Source organism: Mus musculus, chromosome 18, assembly GCF_000001635.26.
Source record: "Mus musculus strain C57BL/6J chromosome 18, GRCm38.p6 C57BL/6J".
Taxonomy (NCBI): Eukaryota; Metazoa; Chordata; class Mammalia; order Rodentia; family Muridae; genus Mus; species Mus musculus.
This window is the reverse complement of record NC_000084.6, coordinates 80,070,253-80,087,589: the sequence shown is the minus strand read 5'-3', so window position 1 is coordinate 80,087,589 and position 17,337 is coordinate 80,070,253. Positions and strand designations below refer to the sequence as shown.

At 47.0% G+C, this 17,337-nt stretch overlaps 1 protein-coding gene across 2 annotated transcripts in view; it reads right to left on the bottom strand.

Moving 5' to 3' along the window:
* Pard6g (par-6 family cell polarity regulator gamma) overlaps nt 1-17,337 on the bottom strand; it is a 72,811-nt gene that overhangs the window by 32,051 nt on the left and 23,423 nt on the right. For both annotated transcript variants that reach the window (XR_386378.4, NM_053117.3), the window contains exon 2: nt 7,543-7,765. Coding sequence is in view for 1 of the 2 variants with exons in the window: in NM_053117.3 (NP_444347.3) it covers nt 7,543-7,765 (223 nt within the window). In the remaining variant the exon portion in view is untranslated. The remainder of the gene's footprint in view (nt 1-7,542; nt 7,766-17,337) is intronic.

Genomic DNA, 17,337 nt, shown 5'->3' with positions numbered 1-17,337 from the left:
CACTGCCAGATGACATGTGACAGGAGGTCAGACTCTACAGATGGACAAAGGTGAGGCGGCCAAGAGGAGCATCCGTGGAAACCAACACAGGGTGCCAGGGGAGGCAGGATCCCAGGGCGTGTAGCAGCCAGGGACGGCCACCATCTGCGTAGCCCCCGTCATTCTGGCCTTCCTGCCAGAATCATGAGAAGAGAAATTTAATGACCACGTTTCCATAGGGCATAACTATGTTCAAAGATGCTTCAGATATAATGTTGAAATCCTACTGAGGACAGGAACATGGAATTATACACCTTTGCTAATCTAATTGAACCCAGCAAGACTTTGTTTATCCCAAGAGAGAAACTGACAGCTCTATGAAATTGCTCCACATAGCTCAAAATGAAGAGAGACTGGGGAAATCAGCCACAAAGGTGTGGGTGGCATTTATGTTCATCATGGTGGGGTGATGCGCATCTACCCACAGCTGCAAAAAGACAAAAGTACAGAGGCAGGCCAAGGCCATCGCCATGACATGTGTACAATGGTCTGTTTATTGACAGCACATCTGAGGTCTCAACAGTTTTGCCAAATGCTAAATGTTGTCTTGGGTCAGGGTTCTATGTCGTTCTAAATGTTCTATGTTGCCCAAGCTTCTCTACACAAATACGTCAGAAACAGAAAAGTCTTAAAACAACATTTTATAAAGCATTTCACAGTCGGGTGTATTTTTGACATAACTACACTTAGAAAGCCAAATTATAAACACACCAGGGCTGACTGTGAGAGAGAAGCTAAGACCAGGAAGAAAGAAAAGCATTAGTCCCCAGGTGTGAAAACCTCACCATTTGCACTTCAGGCCCCTGCTGGGGCTGCTGTTGAGTACAGAGACAAGCTGGCCTGGATGGACACAAGGATACAAGGCAGACCAGACAGCCACGTTCCTCTGGGTGGTGGGTGCCTCTGGTGTGTGGCTTTTCACAAGCTGCCTCAGCACATTCTCCCCACGCCCACTCTGAGCCAGGGCTGCAGGCCTGTTGTTTTCTCCCTGTTCCCACGGTAGTGTAGTGAGGCCTTCTTGGCCTTTTAAAAAAAAGCAAAACAGAACAAAACAAAACCAAAAAAAAAAAAAAAAAAAAAAAAAAAACCAGAAAAAGGTTCCCAAACAAGCAGGTTTCTGGGAACCACGGCAGTCCGATGTCCAGCAGAGAGTTGAAAGCAAGCCCCACGCCTATCTCTGTACACACCAGGGCAGGGCAGGACGACACATGGGGTCAGAGCAGCAGAGTGTACCTCAGAAGCAGCACTAGGCAGCCTCTGAGGAGAGAGTAAGCCAGGGAGCTCTGGCTGCTCTCCGAGGGTTCCTTGGAAACTCCTACCAAGAATCAACCCTAAGTATCCGGGAGAAACACTGTGAACACTTCGGCTTTATACTTAGAAACAAAATACAACTCAGTTAAATGAAATACAAACAAATGTAACCTCACACAATGTCTGATACTTCTAAGCATCTGCAATTAATTGTGCTTGCTTTGTTCATTCTCAGAACCCAAAATGCCCAGAACAGCTAAGAACCACATGCTTAGGTGCAACATACAAGTTTAGGTTAGGAACCCCTGCCCCACCCCTGCAGAAGCCCACCTTGCCCTGGGCAGGGGCTGGAGATGGATAAGATCATGGGTGTCACTGATGTTTGAAGGACTTGATGAAGGGGTGGTAATAGTGTTAGTGTTTGTACTTCCTGTTTATTCTGCTAAAAATAGGAGGAGACACAGAGATTTTATCCCTCCTGGTCTCCTCTCTGTTCTCTCACTACCAGCGGCTCCCAAGTGTTCCTGCACCCACTAGGGAGGGTAGGAGGGAAAGACAGGGGAAAAGCAAAATCAGCTGGAACTCACGTGGGGTTCCAACCTCGCCATGCAAGCCACACATTCTGACTGCTGGCCTGTTCTGGGCCTGCTGCGTTCTTCGTTCTTCGCTCACACAGACAGAACATTAATGTGAAGAACAGAATGAAAGCTGTTATTTACCAAAGGGAAAGACCCAGGGTTTCTAAGAGTTGCCCTGGAAAGATGGTGGCCGAAGCCAACAAGCTTCAAAGAAAGAAGTCTGAAAGAAATTGGTGAGACTGAAGCCAAAGTCCTGCCTTACGCCCTTCCCAAGCTTCCATGGACAGAAAGTCTTCAAGACAACATCCCCTGACCAGGACCCAGTCAGACAAAAGGCAGGGGGTTTCTGGCTGATTGTCTGAGCCCCAGATGTAGCCTTTTCTATAAGTGGGGACCCTGAATCCGTATGAACCATAAGCTCTACCGTAGGAATACTTGAGAGTACTTTCTCAGAAGAATGTCAAATATTCTTCCAGGTCAGGCTAACACTTAGGACCCACTCCTACCTGGGCCCTGATCACACCAGGATATAGCTGACAGTAGACATGGCTTAAACCTGAAGCATGGCTCACATACAGGCACAGCTCATATCTGGGGCGTGGATCACAGCTGGGCCCAGCACACACCCGAAGAAACACCCAGGAAGTTTCTGACCATCGGGGAAAGAGGTAATTAAAAAAACCAAACTTCCAAACAAATATGTTAATTAAAAAGTCATATTCTGGGCAGGATGACCCACGTTTAAAGATGAGAATTTCTGATATCTCCATGATGCCACCCCTTGGGGAAAAAAAGTCAAAGTACTCACACACAGTCAGGATGATGAATTCTGGAAATAAAGGCTGGGGAAATCCTGGGAGCCTTGCTGAAGGCTGTATCTTCGAGCAGAAGGGCGCTTTGTGACTATTTGTGACTACTGTCAGCAGGTAACCCTGGTGCCCAGCTTTGCTGTGCTCCAGTGCATAAGATTGACTTGTAAAGTGCACACTTTCATATTCATAGAGATATCCAATTCTGTGATGTGCACACATGGCTTGTGAGCTGGTTAGTGTGTGTGTGTGCCGGTGCACACGCACATTTATTACACTCAGGCCAGAGGCTGACACTGTATGTCTGTCCTTGATCACTCTACCTTTATGTTTCAATACCAGGCCTCTCGCGGAACCCAAAGCGCACTGACTGAGCTAGGTTGGCGGCCCTGGCTGCCCTTCAGGAATCCACCTCGTGTTGGCTAGATGTTTGGTTTGTTTGGTTAAACTGGCAAACTGGAGTGGTTTGGGATAGGGAGACCTCAGCGAGGAAATGTCCGCACCGGACTGGCCTGTAGGCAGGCCTGTGGTGCATTTTCCTAAGTAGTGATTGATGTGGAGGGGCCAGCCCACCGTGAAAGGTGTCATTGCTGGCCAGATGTTCGTGGGGTGTATAATAAAGCAAACTGGGCAAGCCATGAGGAGCAAGCCAGGAAGCAGCATTCTCCTGTAATCTCTGCATCAGCTCCTCCCAGGCCCTGCCTCGCTTGGGCTCCTGTCCTGAATTCCCTCAGTGATGGACTGTGCTGTGGAGCCCTGTGCTGAAAGGCCTCCCCACGCTGCTCTTGGTCAGATTGTTTCATCACAGCAGCAGAAACCTAGGGCACACCTGTCTCTGCCCAACCCCAGCCGTGGGGTATCGCTGGCACGTTGCCAGACCTGATCTTTTTCACAGGTGCCAGAAGTCAGAACTCAAGAGCTTCCACTTGCATGGCCAGCACTTCGCTGCCTGCGGCGTCTTTCTAGCCTGACTGGCCGTACTGTCTCTATGGATTTGCCCCTGCTGCACTTTTCACTTACACCCAACTCTCATTCCTCAGGGCTTTCTTTCTAGAAGGTCTCTAAGAGCAATAGGAGTTAGTAAAGCCAGAAGCCAGAGCCATGATCCCTGGAGAAAGCTAGACTGGAGTTACCACAAGGCTCCAGTCATGATGCTTTCAACAGCCAATTGGCAAATCGCCTCGCTTCTGTGACCGACCTGGTGGCCGGTGGGCCTGATCGACACTTCTGTGACACAGCATCTCCACGAGGCATGCCAGCATAGCCTGAGCTGAGAACATTCGATGGCACTCAGGCTCCAGGCCACTGCACAGAGTGAAATCACTGACAGAAATAAAGCAAGACTAAAATGACAATGGTGCACTGGACAGAGGGTGTGAGAGATAGATGCTGGCAGGAACAAGGACGGCGCGAGGGACTCTGCTGTGCGTCCTCAGCCAGGAATGTATACATCAAGTGCGTGTTCTCTGGGGACTAGAAAACTGCTCTAAGCATTGACTTAGGGTCAAAAGTAAATATTAGCAGACAATGTTCTCAACTACAGATCCCTTCAATATCCAGATCATGACATCTGGCCCTGGGTCCCAGCTTAGTTCCCTCAGCACACCGTTTGTGATAGATAGCCACGGCCACCCACGAGGTAGCGCTCAGCAGGGTAGCATTCCCTCGAGTGGCCACGCCCACTTGGTCTTCTGGTCACCGGCAGGTGGATTCTTGAACTTTGTTCATGCTTGGGCTGTTGTGAGCGGCACTGTGTGCAACTGTGGATATCTACTCCCCACTCTCACCCCCGGCTCTGCTGGCAGTTTTAGTCAAAAAGGGACACCCATTTTTCATTTTATCATTCTGTCCTTGTGTATCTTGAGGGGAGAAACTATTGTAAGAGGCAGGCTGAGTGTTTTGAGCACAGCTGGGAGCTTCATACATGTATGAGTGTGGTAATATAGTTTCTTGTGTCAGTCAGGGCTGGAATGGCGGTTCCCATTTTAGAGCGTCTACTGCCCTTGTGGAGGATTTGAGTTTGACTCCCAGAAGCCACACGGTGCTGCTCACAAATGGCTGCAATGCAGCATCAGGGGATCTCACACCCTCTTATAGCCTCCATGGGCACTCCCATGCGTCAACCAGAAGTGCAGAGGAATGTGTGCGCGCACACACATTCACACACACACACACACACACACACACACACACACACACACTATGGGAAGTGACCTGGGCCTCACTGGCCGGGGCTGCGGTGGCACCATGAGGAGGCTACGATAAGAACTGTCATCTCCAGACCAATGGACACTTGATCTTCACGGCTATGGGCCCACAAGTCTGTCCTGTAGACAGAGGTGTCCAGCTGTCTACAGATGTACAGATACCTAGACCACCCCCCACCCCCGCCAGTTACTCCAGTAGGAACTCCATCAGGAGGGAGAAAGGAGAGCTCTGAGTGATCAATGGACACTTGATCTTCACGGCTATGGGCCCACAGGTCTGTCCTGTAGACAGAGGTGTCCAGCTGTCTACAGATGTACAGATACCTAGACCCCTCCCTCCGCCCCCCAGTTACTCCAGTAGGAACTCCATCAGGAGGGTGAAAGGAGAGCTCTGAGTGATCAAGAGTTGTGATGAGGACCCAGGACTGTACACACGGGCCCGGCCAAGAGTTTGTAGATATGGGAATCCGACAGCAATGCGGGAAGCAGATGTCCCTTTCCCACCTCAGAAAGGATGGTGGAGCGCATGAGAAGGACCCGAGGTCTTCTGACAGACGGGCTCACTCTGAAAAGGCCAGCCCTGTGAGTGCCATGCTGTTCCTCACAGCAGAGGAGGAACAATGAGGAGGAAAAAAGACATAATCCTGACTGACAGGCTGCTGGGCCTCCCCACGCTGAAGGAGGAAGCCTCCTGAACTGTGGGCGAGGCCGATGCTGCCCCACCTGGAACACCTAGCCCCGAGTTCCCACCCACTCCAGGTTCAGCAGCTCCATGCTGAGGGGCATACCTCATCCAAGATAGCCTCTACTGGGACCTCAGAGTCCCTACTCCACAGCCAGGAAGGACAAGAACATCATCAGCTTCCTTCATGATGAGTAACAAGGCCCATGTGCTTGTGAGGCCCATGTGAGCCAGCTCTCCAGAGCCTTCACCCTCTGCCTGCTCCCGTGAGTGAGGCTCTGAGCTGGGCTCCCTGTGGCATAGCCAAGAACCAGCCCTGGGGGCCTTGTAGTCTGGGGGAGATGAAGCACAAGCCAGTCAACAGATGGAGTTTCCCAGTGGTGTGATGGGCAGAGTTCCAGGAAGGAGTAGTAGGATGCAAGAGTTTACACCAGGACCAGCTGTGGCTACCACAAAGGACAGAGAAGAGATAAGAGGGGCACTGGAGGCTGCAGGGAGCATGAGAGTCCTGATTCCAGATGTCGCCTCACCACTACGAGGGAGGGCCAGCTCTATTCGTCTCTCAACATCCTCAGTAATATGCGGGTTCTGCTGTAATATAAGCGCCAGAGTGTTCTGGCTTTGTACCAGAGAACTGGACTAAAGCGAGGTCAGGGTCTCCTCCCATCCCCCCAAACCACAAATAGGAATAACACACATCAACAGGCCACAGACTGTCCACTGGCATGCTAGGTGTTATTCACTGTAACTTAAGCAGTGCCATGTCACCCTCACTCTGCAAACAGTGACACTAAGGTGCAGGAAACAGATGGCCTAACCAACAGTTCTGAGCCCCACGGCCGGCCAGCTCCACACCTTGGCTCTCCATTTCCTCACTCAGCACATTACAGCGGCTTGCTCTGGGTCTTTTGATGAAGAGCCAAGAGAAAGATCTGAAGTCACATGACAGATGCGCCCACACTGAGAAGGCCAGACTTCTAAGTGCCATGCTGGTATCCAGGGCAGAGCAAGAAAGAAAACTAGGTAATACTGGAGGATGCTGGGAACACACACCTGTGCCACAGCCCTTGATGGCAGGCATGGTCTTCTGCAGCGTGGCTTTATGGGGGTCTCTACTGGTTCCTCAGTCTGAGCACACTGCACACACACACACACACAGTGGTCCACCACTCAGAAAGGAAAGACTCCCTTCTCCCGTGCTCACAATATTCAAAGTAGCTCCGCCCCAGGCAAAGGGTAATGATTAATAAACTGCCTATAAAAATGTTCCTTTTTCTATTTCTAGGCTTCCCTTGCAGCTAGCTCTTTCCTTTAGCATCCTATTTTAAAATGACAAGCCTAGCTTAGATGTGAGTAGAAAAAAAACCCCAAAAACCTGAAGTGCATTTCTGAGAGGAAGGCAGACTGAGTTCATAGGAGACAAGGCTACCCTTCCTGCCCCATCCCACCCGCCTTCAATCACCAACCCACCCACCTCAGTCATTTGTTTCAAGAGAAAACAGCGTTTGCTTATAATGCTAGGATGTTAGAGGTTAAAGTTAGCCAAAGTTATAATTTAAAGTTAATATTTTCCCTAGCCTTACCAAGTTGTGAAAAGCACATTCTTGCTAGGGCCCTCAAGTTTAGTTCTTAGGATGACAAATGCCTCTTTGTTACTGATTTCACTTGTCTCTAGTTAAAATACCCAAAATATCAGCATTATTTATTCTTCACAAGAGACTGAAAGTATTTGTGTTATTCTTCTTACATCTTTAAAGGGCAGAGGTCAATGCTATTTAAGGTGAAAAAGGCAGTGTAGCTACTTTTAAGACCTTTAAACAAATTAGTATTGTCCTGAAAATTAATTTTAAAGTCTACTACTATGATAGGCCAGAAAACTGAATCTCAGAGCCCCATACCAACAGACAGCTAAAAGCTCTATTTTTTTTTTTTTTCCTTAAGTGATTGATGGCGCAGAGCGCACAGCTTCCCCATACCTCGTTTCTGGATGAAGACTCGAAGCAAGGGGTTTGCACTTGAGACTGCCTTGCAGAAGTTGTCGTCATTGTTGATGGGCAGCAGGTCCCCGTGCACATCAGCATAGCCGATGGTCACCTCGGTGTTAGAGATGTGGTGGGTGTGCACCACCAGCTGGTAGAAATCTTCAAACTTCCCAGGCTTGTGGCGGTCCAAGGAGAACCTTCGGAACTCGGCGCCAAACTACAAGGCAAGAGATGAGGGGAGTGAATTCGGGGAAGAGACGGTGAGAAGAAGGCACAGTGTGCTCACGGAGCAACGTAGTAACCAAGTCCCTATGAGGCCATGGGCAGCCCCGTGCTGCAGTCTTGTGACTGAGCAAGTCGAATCCTATTTAAAATATATAAAGTGTGTTTTTAATTTTTTGTTTTAAAGTTTTAGGTTTTCAGATGGCTTTAAAAAATATCCCCTTCATTTTGATTCAACCCCCCCCCCATGTTTCCTCCTGCTTAGACCTTTGCACTCACAGATCGACTATCAAATTACCCATGTACTACTTACTATCTTGTTTTAAACACCCCCACCATGGCCTCTTATTAGTTTTCTGGCTTCTACAGTAACTCCAAGTAAACAGAAGCGAGGAGTCACACACAAGAGACAAGAGAACGATGCAGTGAAGGTTGCTGGGAACCTTACAAACTGTGACAGCAGCCTGCCACACAAGTGTGCAATCGTGACACTACTGTTAGGGGGTGACCAACTGCTTTTGATTTAATGCTCACACCGTAGGTGGGAATCCACGCTGGGTACTGAAGCCTGGTCCAAAACTCGTGGCAAGGGAAACGAAAGGCCACAGGAGGAATTGAGCATTGCTATTTAGCCAAACTGACAACACAGTGAGCTCCTTTCTAAACATTTATGTTTAGAATCACAAATGCTACTCTAAGCCTCAATCAGAGAAGGCTCCCTTTCCAGTGAATCGTGGTGAATGAAGAAGCTCGTGGCGTTGATCACGGTTGCACACGGTGTTGAGAATAAGTCACTTATGAGCGCTTAGCCCTAAACTAGGCATTTGTACTAAAGACTGGAGAGAGCACTGTGGAAAGAGGACAGAAGGAAAGGAATTGCTGGAAGACAGGGAAAGGACTGTGAAGTGTTACCTATGGCCAATACACGACCATTGCGGTCATGAATTCACAGTGGTGGTGATGTGTGCCCTGGGTCTGCACTGGAGTGGGTCCTTCGGCAGTCAGACAAAGATGAAGGGGGAAGCTTGGGGGCCTCACCCTTCACTGCTGAACTATTTGCTATAGACAGATCCAGGGAGAGGGGGAGTCATTGCCTTCAGCTGTGGACCCAATGGTGACCCCAGCAGGCTTCAGTGGACAGTTCCAATCAAACGCTAACACAGATGGCCCTGATTTGAACTAAATGGGTCACAAAACAAACCCGAAAGTCACCAACCTTGGAAGTGGACTGGCAGGGAGGAGGGAGAAGCCTGACACGGGTGTGGGAGAGGTAAGAGACGTGTTGGGGAGGAGCAGTCAGAATCAGAATGCATTATATACAGGCACGAAACTGTAAAATCAACAAAAATATCTTTGGAAAGTTAGAAAGAAAGGCATAACTGGGGGGGGGGGGGAGGGCGGGAATAACAAAAGAGCCAGTTTCCTTTCAAAGGAGCAGTAAACGTCCACCTCTGCACAGTAACTGGGGGCTCAACACACTCAAAGGCTCCGGACTGACTCATTTTCTGCAGTCCCTGGCCCTGACCTGGCTCCTCATGGAGCTGCTCACAGGGCTTATGTGTGCCTCCAGAGGACCAGCCCACAGCCTCTTGAAGTCTGCAAGGAAATGGCCACAGTCAGACTGACCTGAGAGTCTTAGCTCAGATGAGTCTTTGGTATAATTAAGAGGTAAACAACGGGGCTTGAAAGCACATAGGGTTAAATGTTAGATGTTACACAAGCATTGCCAGTGTAGCACCTGGACATTATACTGGACATGTCATCTCAAGTCACTGGGGTTTGTGTCAGAAACCACCTACAACGCCCTCAAGTTTGGGGCTGTATCCCAGAAATTTGTGTTTTTAAAAAAACTTCCCAGAAGTAACCAATGTTAGTGTCTGGGGCCACATACGGAGGTCCAGTGGCTTAAGGAAAACAACTCCCAGAGATCCGTGTGAAGACTGACTTTCCTGAGAGAGAAACAACTGTTGTTCCCACTTCTTGCAGGTCACACAAAGCAAAGCCAATCTCTTACCTACCTCCCCTGCCCAGGACATACAAAGGAACAATTGAAAATGTTGTTGGCAAAACGTTATATTCAGTGACTAGTCAGAAGTCTACTGTCCCCACCCACACACACAGTAGGAGAAGAAGTATGGCCCAAGAATTAGTGTCCGGCTAGTCACGTTTATGCATGGCTAATGCCCTGGAAAGGCTCTGGTCCGCCTTTGCTGCTGTCAGAGGTAAAGATCTTTCACCCTGGCTCTCATTACCCAGACAAGTATGGCATTTCTTCTCCGTAAGTAAGGAAGACATGATGCCCATCTGCGGGCAGCTGGGCAAAGAGAGCACACCGGTCTTCATTCAGAGGGATTGGAAACCTCTAAGATACAAAAGATGAAGCCTACAGTCCAAGTTCTATATGGTTCCTTCCCACTGTTGTCATCCAATCAAATCATAACGCATTTACTGCATAAGCAGGCAGTTTTGTGGTTCCCATCTGTCGCTGACTTCTGCTGAGTCTATGAGCACACACCCCTTTCTTCTCACGGAGGACATGAAAGACCGTAATGGTGAGTAATGAAACCCCAGGAGACTTTCTCTCCTGTCTTTGCTTGGGTCTCCTCAGCAGGATGTGTCACTGTACACTCACCTGAGGAACTCCCTTCCCTCGGTGCTCACAGCACCCCGCACTGCGGACTCAGCACCCACAGGCTCCCACATTCAACACCCAAGTTCCCCAGTGAGGTTCCCACCTCTGCTTCACCTGGCAACTAGCTGGCACGCAGCTCAACCTAGTTTTCACTATTTGAACAATTCTCCCCAAACATGTGCCTTCCTGTAACAATTTGGGAAGACAAAAGAATTCAGACTTTTCTTTTCTTTTCCCCCAATGTTAATTTCATTTTTATTGATTTTTAAAATTATTATTAGATATTTCCTTTATTTACATTTCAAATGTTGTCCACTTTCCTGGTTTCCCCTCCGAAAACCCCCTATCCCCTCCTCTCTCTCCCTGCTCACCAACCCACCCACTCCTGTTTCCTCGCCCTGGTTCCCTGCCCTACACTGGGCAACCAACAGATTGGGAAAAGATCTTTACCAATCCTACAGCTGATAGAGGGCTAATATCCAATATATACAAAGAACTCAAGAAGTTAGACTCCAGAGAACCAAATAACCCTAAAAATGGGGTACGGAGCTAAACAAAGAATTCTCAACTGAGGAATACCAAATGGCTGAGAAGCACCTAGAGAAATGTTCACCATCCTTAGTCATCAGGGAAATGCAAATCAAAACAACCCCGAGATTCTACCTCACACCAGTCAGAATGGCTAAGATCAAAAACTCAGGTGATAGCAGATGCTGGCGAGGATGTGGAGAAAGAGGAACACTTCTCCATTGATGGTAAAATTGCAAGCTGGTACAACCACTCTGGAAGTCAGTTTGGCAGTTCCTCAGAAAACTGGACATAGTACTACCTGAGAACCCAGCAATACCACTCCCGGGTATATACCCAGAAGATGCTCCAACATGTAATAAGGACACATGTTCCACTATGTTCATGGCAGCCTTATTTATAATAGCCAGAAGCTAGAAAGAATCCAGATGTCCCTCAAAAGAGGAATGGATACAGAAAATGTGGTACATTTACATAATGGAGTACTACTCAACTATTAAAAACAATGAATTTATGAAATTCTTAGGCAAATGGATGGATCTGGAGGATATCATCCTGAGTGAGGTAACCCAATCACAAAAGAACACACAAGATATGCACTCACTGATAAGTGGATATTAGCCCCTAAACTTAGAATACCCAAGATACAACTCATACACCACATGAAATTCAAGAAGAAGGAAGACCAAAGGGTGGATACTTCGATGCTTCTTAGAAGGGGGAGCAAAATACCCAATAGAAGGAATTACAGAACACAAATTGTGGAGCAGGGACTGAAGGAATGACCAATCAGAGACTGCCCTACCTGGGGATCCATCCCATATACAGTCATCAAACCCAGACACTATTGTGAATGCCAACAAAAATTTGCTGACAGAAGCCTGATGTAGCTTTTTCCTGAGAAACTCTGCCAGTGCCTGGCAAATACAGAAGTGGATGCTCACAGCCATCCAACGGACTGAGCACAAGGTCCTCAATGAAGGAGCTAGAGAAAGTATCCAAGGAGCTGAAGGGGTTTGCAACCCATAGGAGGAACAACAATATGAACTAACCAGTATCCCCAGAGCTCCCAGGGACTAAACCGCCAACCAAAGAAAACACATGGTGGGACTCATGGCTCCAGCTGCATATGTCGCAGAGGATGGCCTAGTTGGTCATTAATGGGAGGACAGACTTTGCTTGATATGAGAAAAGTCCGGTTTGTGTTTGACCGTGTGACTGGCCTGCCACTCAGAGATCCGGTTGTGAGTGTTTAATGTTGGATGCTGTTCACATCTCCAACAGAGATGTGAGAAATGCATTTTATCTAGAAATTAATTACTTTCCACTTAACATCAGAGTAAACATGGGGCCCCTGAATGGAGGATTTCATAGGTGCCACTCATTCACCCCATAGGATTTGTGGTAAGGCCACAGATTTTTCTACTTACCAAAAATTTAGAAGCAACGTGGCTCTAATGACCAGATAATTAATACATCTTGCCTGTCAAGTATTTACTTTCAACGGAATCTGAAACTGTTCATATTGAACTTGCAGCAAACAGACTTCCTGAATGGTTCTCAGGGTTACGCTACTCTTGACAGGTGATGCAGGGAGAGGTCAAAGAGCCCTCTCCTCACCTGCTTGCCCAGGAGCCCTTACTACACCTGGCCCTGCTTTCCTCCTCATCTGCTCGCCCAGAGGCCCTCACTACACCTGGCTCGGCTTTCACTGACAGAGCATTTGATTTGTGCGTCAGGAAAGCTCATGCTGGTGTTGAAATCTATTGCAGTAAAGAGCAGAGAAAGAAGACATTTTTCTGGTCACTGAGCAATTAGTACCTTTCATTAAGTGAAGGACGGTAAGATGCTTATTCCAGTCACCTACCAACATCTGCACCTGGATTTCAACTATAATTTGGTAAACGTCATAACTTGATGTAGAATTTTTAGAAGGTCAATTCTATAATCCACATCAGCCATTTTTGGTTTTATTTAAAAATTTTAATTCTTTAATAACTCCATGTGTACATATAATTTTTATTTGTACGTGTATATGATGTATATGGATCACATCAGGTCTAGACCTTCCCTCCCACTCTTCTAGCCTCACTCCTAATCCCCCACTTTGTGTCCCCTCTTTCTGAAGTGGTTGCTGTGTGCACATGTGTGCGTCCAGTGAACACAGACAGCCACTCCCTTGATATTTACCACTTTTTGTTTGGTTTTGATTTGTTTGCTTGCTCTGGGGGCAGGGTCTTGCTATATAGATTAGTTTGAACTCAGTTCTTGATTTTCCTGCCTCAGCCTGGTGAGAGGCAATTACAGAAGTCCGACACCATAGCTGGCTCATTTTAGTCATTCATACAATGCAGGGGTGATCATTACAATACATCTAAAACATGTCTGTGTCCCTCTCTCTCACATTGATGTGTGTGTGTGTGTGTCTGTCTGTCTGTCTGTCTATGTTGCCTTAAGCTGGTCTTGAACTCTCAGACTTAAGAAATTTTCCTACCACAGCCTCCTGAGGGATGGGATTACAAGTGCGTCCCAGTGTTCTAGTTTGTCAAGTTTCACACTTGACAACTGAAAATACCACCAGCAACAATTTAGGAGTGATTAAAAAAAAAAAAAACAAACAGATTTTATAGCTATATGAAAAATATTTCAATTTATTCTTATCTAAACTTTTTATTACATAGAAGAATGGGAGGTAATCAAGCATAAATTAGTAGGATGGAAGAATAGATGAAAAATCTCTTGGGATAATAATAGACAAAAGAAATCAAAGAAAAAAGGAATTATGTAGCTTTTTCTGATCGTAAAGATTGTGTTTATTCTATTTTAAAATGTCTAATGGAAATACCACCCCATTCAGAATTCACCGTCTACATTGAAAAGTTCAGCTGGGTGTGGTGATATGCACACAGGCAGGATCGCCAGTGAGCGTGCGCATGCGCATGTGCGCTCTCTCTCTCTCTCTCTCTCTCTCTCTCTCTCTCTCTCTCTCTCTCTCTCTCACACACACACACACACACACACACACACACACACACCCTCACACACCCTCACAAAGCTGCCTTGCTGGGTCTAGCTAGGACAGCAAGCAAGATACTATATAACCTATTTATATAGGAAAGAGGGAAAGCCCCTCTTTCCCGCCAGCACTCAACTCAGACAGCTGACTCCTTTCTCCGGGAGGATTAATTCTAGGCACGCGGAAAGACCTTAGCCTGGGGAAGGTCACTTTACCGGAAGTGCACTTATCAAAGAAAGGAGCAACCAGCCTGAGTCATCTTCCAGCAGCCACAGATCACTGGAGTCTTGAACCATCAACACATGATATATAGGACCTCTTCTAACATGTGTAAACCCAAGTGCTTATAATGACACAAACTGTTTTTGAAGAGTGCTAGGGAATCTATTATTATAAAACTGTCAAATGAGAGACATAATCAATAATTTTTTTTTAAAGGAAGAATAGTGGGAAATTCACAGGTGTGGAACTCCCTAGTTTCTACAACTTTCAGCAAAATAAGTTGTCATTCCATTATTTTGATAATCCTGCCACACTCCATCCGTGACCTCAGATTTTATGTCTGCCAGAGGAAACATGGAGGGGGGGGCCATCAGCTTCACTTTTTAAAGCTTAAAGAGAAACTCATCGAAATACAAACCTCTTAGACCAGTCAGCAAAAGTACATTATCCTCAGCTGGGGATGGTGGCTCACGCCTGGGATCCTATCACTCAGGAGATTGGGGCAGGAGGATTACCACAAGTTCCAGGATAGCTTGGGCTACACAGTAGGACCCTGTCTCAAAAAAAAAAAAAAAAAAAGAAAGGGTAGCCACCTAAAAGTGAACTTTATTGTGATTCTCTTTAACATATATTCAACAACAATTAGATGATTATATAGGTAGAAAAAAGATATATGTATTTAATAATATAGATCATCAGCTAATCTACTTTCTGTCATCTCTCTCTCCCCTTCTACCTCTCCTCCCCTCTCCTCCCCCATCTCTTGAAATGAAGAGCCTCCAGCTCAATGGGACGTCCTGTCTCAAGGCAATAAGTCAGACAGTGATAAAGAGAGACATTCTCCTGCCTCAGCCTCCAGATGTATGCTCCCCCTCAACCAGGCATACTTACAAACATACCACACATATACAAAAAGAGTAACAAGAAAACATATAAGCACATGGAGATTAATTAAAATATATCCTACCAAAGCGTACAGAATGCAGTGGCAGCACACACGGGGAAACTTAAAGGAGAGGCATTAACCTCAAAAGGCGTCACTAGAAACTTAAAAAAAAAAAAGTGCAAAAGTAACTCAAGCAAGCAGAAAAGAATGGACTGGAGACTAGGGAAAGAGAGGGAAGAGGCGGGTGGGGGGGGAGGAGGAAGAAAACAGAAAGTGGGGTCTTTGAAAAGATCAACAAAATAGGCACATCTTTAAGTAGGGGGAAAAATCCAATTATTCCAATTGTGAAGGAAAGGAGGGGGATGTTTACTGTAGATCTCTAGGAAGGAGGGATTCCGAGTCTCCCAGTAGCAATGGCCACTGTGATAAGGAACCTGGATCCCTTAGAGAGATATCTGCTTCTAGGGCTGGGCTCCGGAAACATGTGAGATGAGCCTGGCCATTGCTCAACAGCAGAAAGCCAGGAAGCCAAACAAGCCCCACAAACATGGAGCATGCTGAAGGGGACAGGAACCAACCGGGAAACGTGCCAGTGGCCAAGCTGGGACAATCTGAGCAAGAAAACAAAATAGCACAAAATAAACATCCACGGGCCCACACTGATGTATACAGATGCCAGAGTAAACACTTGGTAGACTGAGCTTCCATGCAGGAGAACTCTAAAGAAGCTCTCGGACTCCGTCACCCTCCAGGAGGGTAGCAGGATTCTCCACCTTTTACGCATGCGCTACGCATGAGGACTCGGCTCCCAAGAGTACAGTATGGTGAGGGAGGAGAGTGATTTCACGGTGGGGGTCTCGGGACTCACTTCTCTCCTTGGGGGTCAGGATTAGCATCGACAATGGCAAGTCACGGTGGCCAGCGGGGATGCTTGGCATGATGGATAGAAATGGCACACGGCCATTGTGGTTTTTCCATTTTGGAGTGAGATCCCGAATCTAATGATGGAAAACTCAACAAACAGCAAAATCCCCAGCAAGGGACACTCTGTAAAACACTGACCCGTGGTCCTCAAAAGCAAAAGGTCATCCAAACCAAGGACAGTCTGAGGAGCTACCACAACCAGAAGGAGGCATCAGAAACGAGTGGAAGGCCCTCTCCTGCACGAGATCTTGAAACGTTAGGTTAGAAAGAACAGCAGGGAATCTGCAAAACACATGAAAATCAAGAAGGAGGAAGACCAAAGTGTGGATGCTTCATTCCTCCTTAGAATAGGGAACAAAATACCCATGGAAGGAGTTACAGAGACAAAGTTTGGAGCTGAGACAGAAGGATGGACCATCCAGAGACTGCCCCACCCAGGGATCCATCCCATAATCAGCCACCAAATGCAGACACATATGCATGCCAGCAAGATTTTGCTGACAGGACCCTGATATAGCTGTGCCTTGTGAGGCTATGCCAGTGCCTGGCAAATACAGAAGTGGATGTTCACAGTCATCTATTGGATGGAACACAGGGCCCCCAGTGGAGGAGCTAGAGAAAGTACCCAAGGAGCTAAAGGGATCTGCAACCCTATAGGTGGAACAACAATATGAACTAACCAGTACCCCGGAGCTCATATCTCTAGCTGCATATGTAGCAGAAGATGGTCTAGTCGGCCATCATTGGGAAGAGAGGCCCCTTGGTCTTGCAAACTTTATATGCCCCAGTACAGGGGAATGCCAGGGCCAAGAAGCAGGAGTGGGTGGGTTGGGGAGCAGGGCGGGGGTTGGGGAGGGAATAGGGGACTTTGGGGATAGCATTTGAAATGTAAATGAAGAAAATATCTAATAAAAATTGTTAAAAAAGAAAAAGAAAAAAAGATAAAAAGAAAAGTCAGATGCACACTCACACACTCACACAGACACAGACACACACACACACACACACACACACACACACACAAAGGACATCACGGGAAAACTAAATCAGAATAAAGTATGGGCACACTCAATTACGAGGTATCAGCATTGGCTGTATTTTGTATCCATTACAAAAATATCCCATGGTAACATTACATGTCCCAGATAGAGGAGAAGAGTGTGGCTGGTATGAGACTCCCCTGGATCCTCACTGCAATTTTTCTGTACATTTAAAACTGTTCTAACATGACTTAAAACATTTTTATATTAGCCTACCAAGTTAACAGGTCTCCTTATGGCCTTTTCCTCTCTCCTTTGTTTTTGTTGACCCTCTCTTTTTCCCCACAGCCATGTCCATCCCCTTGCTTGTCCCCCTCTG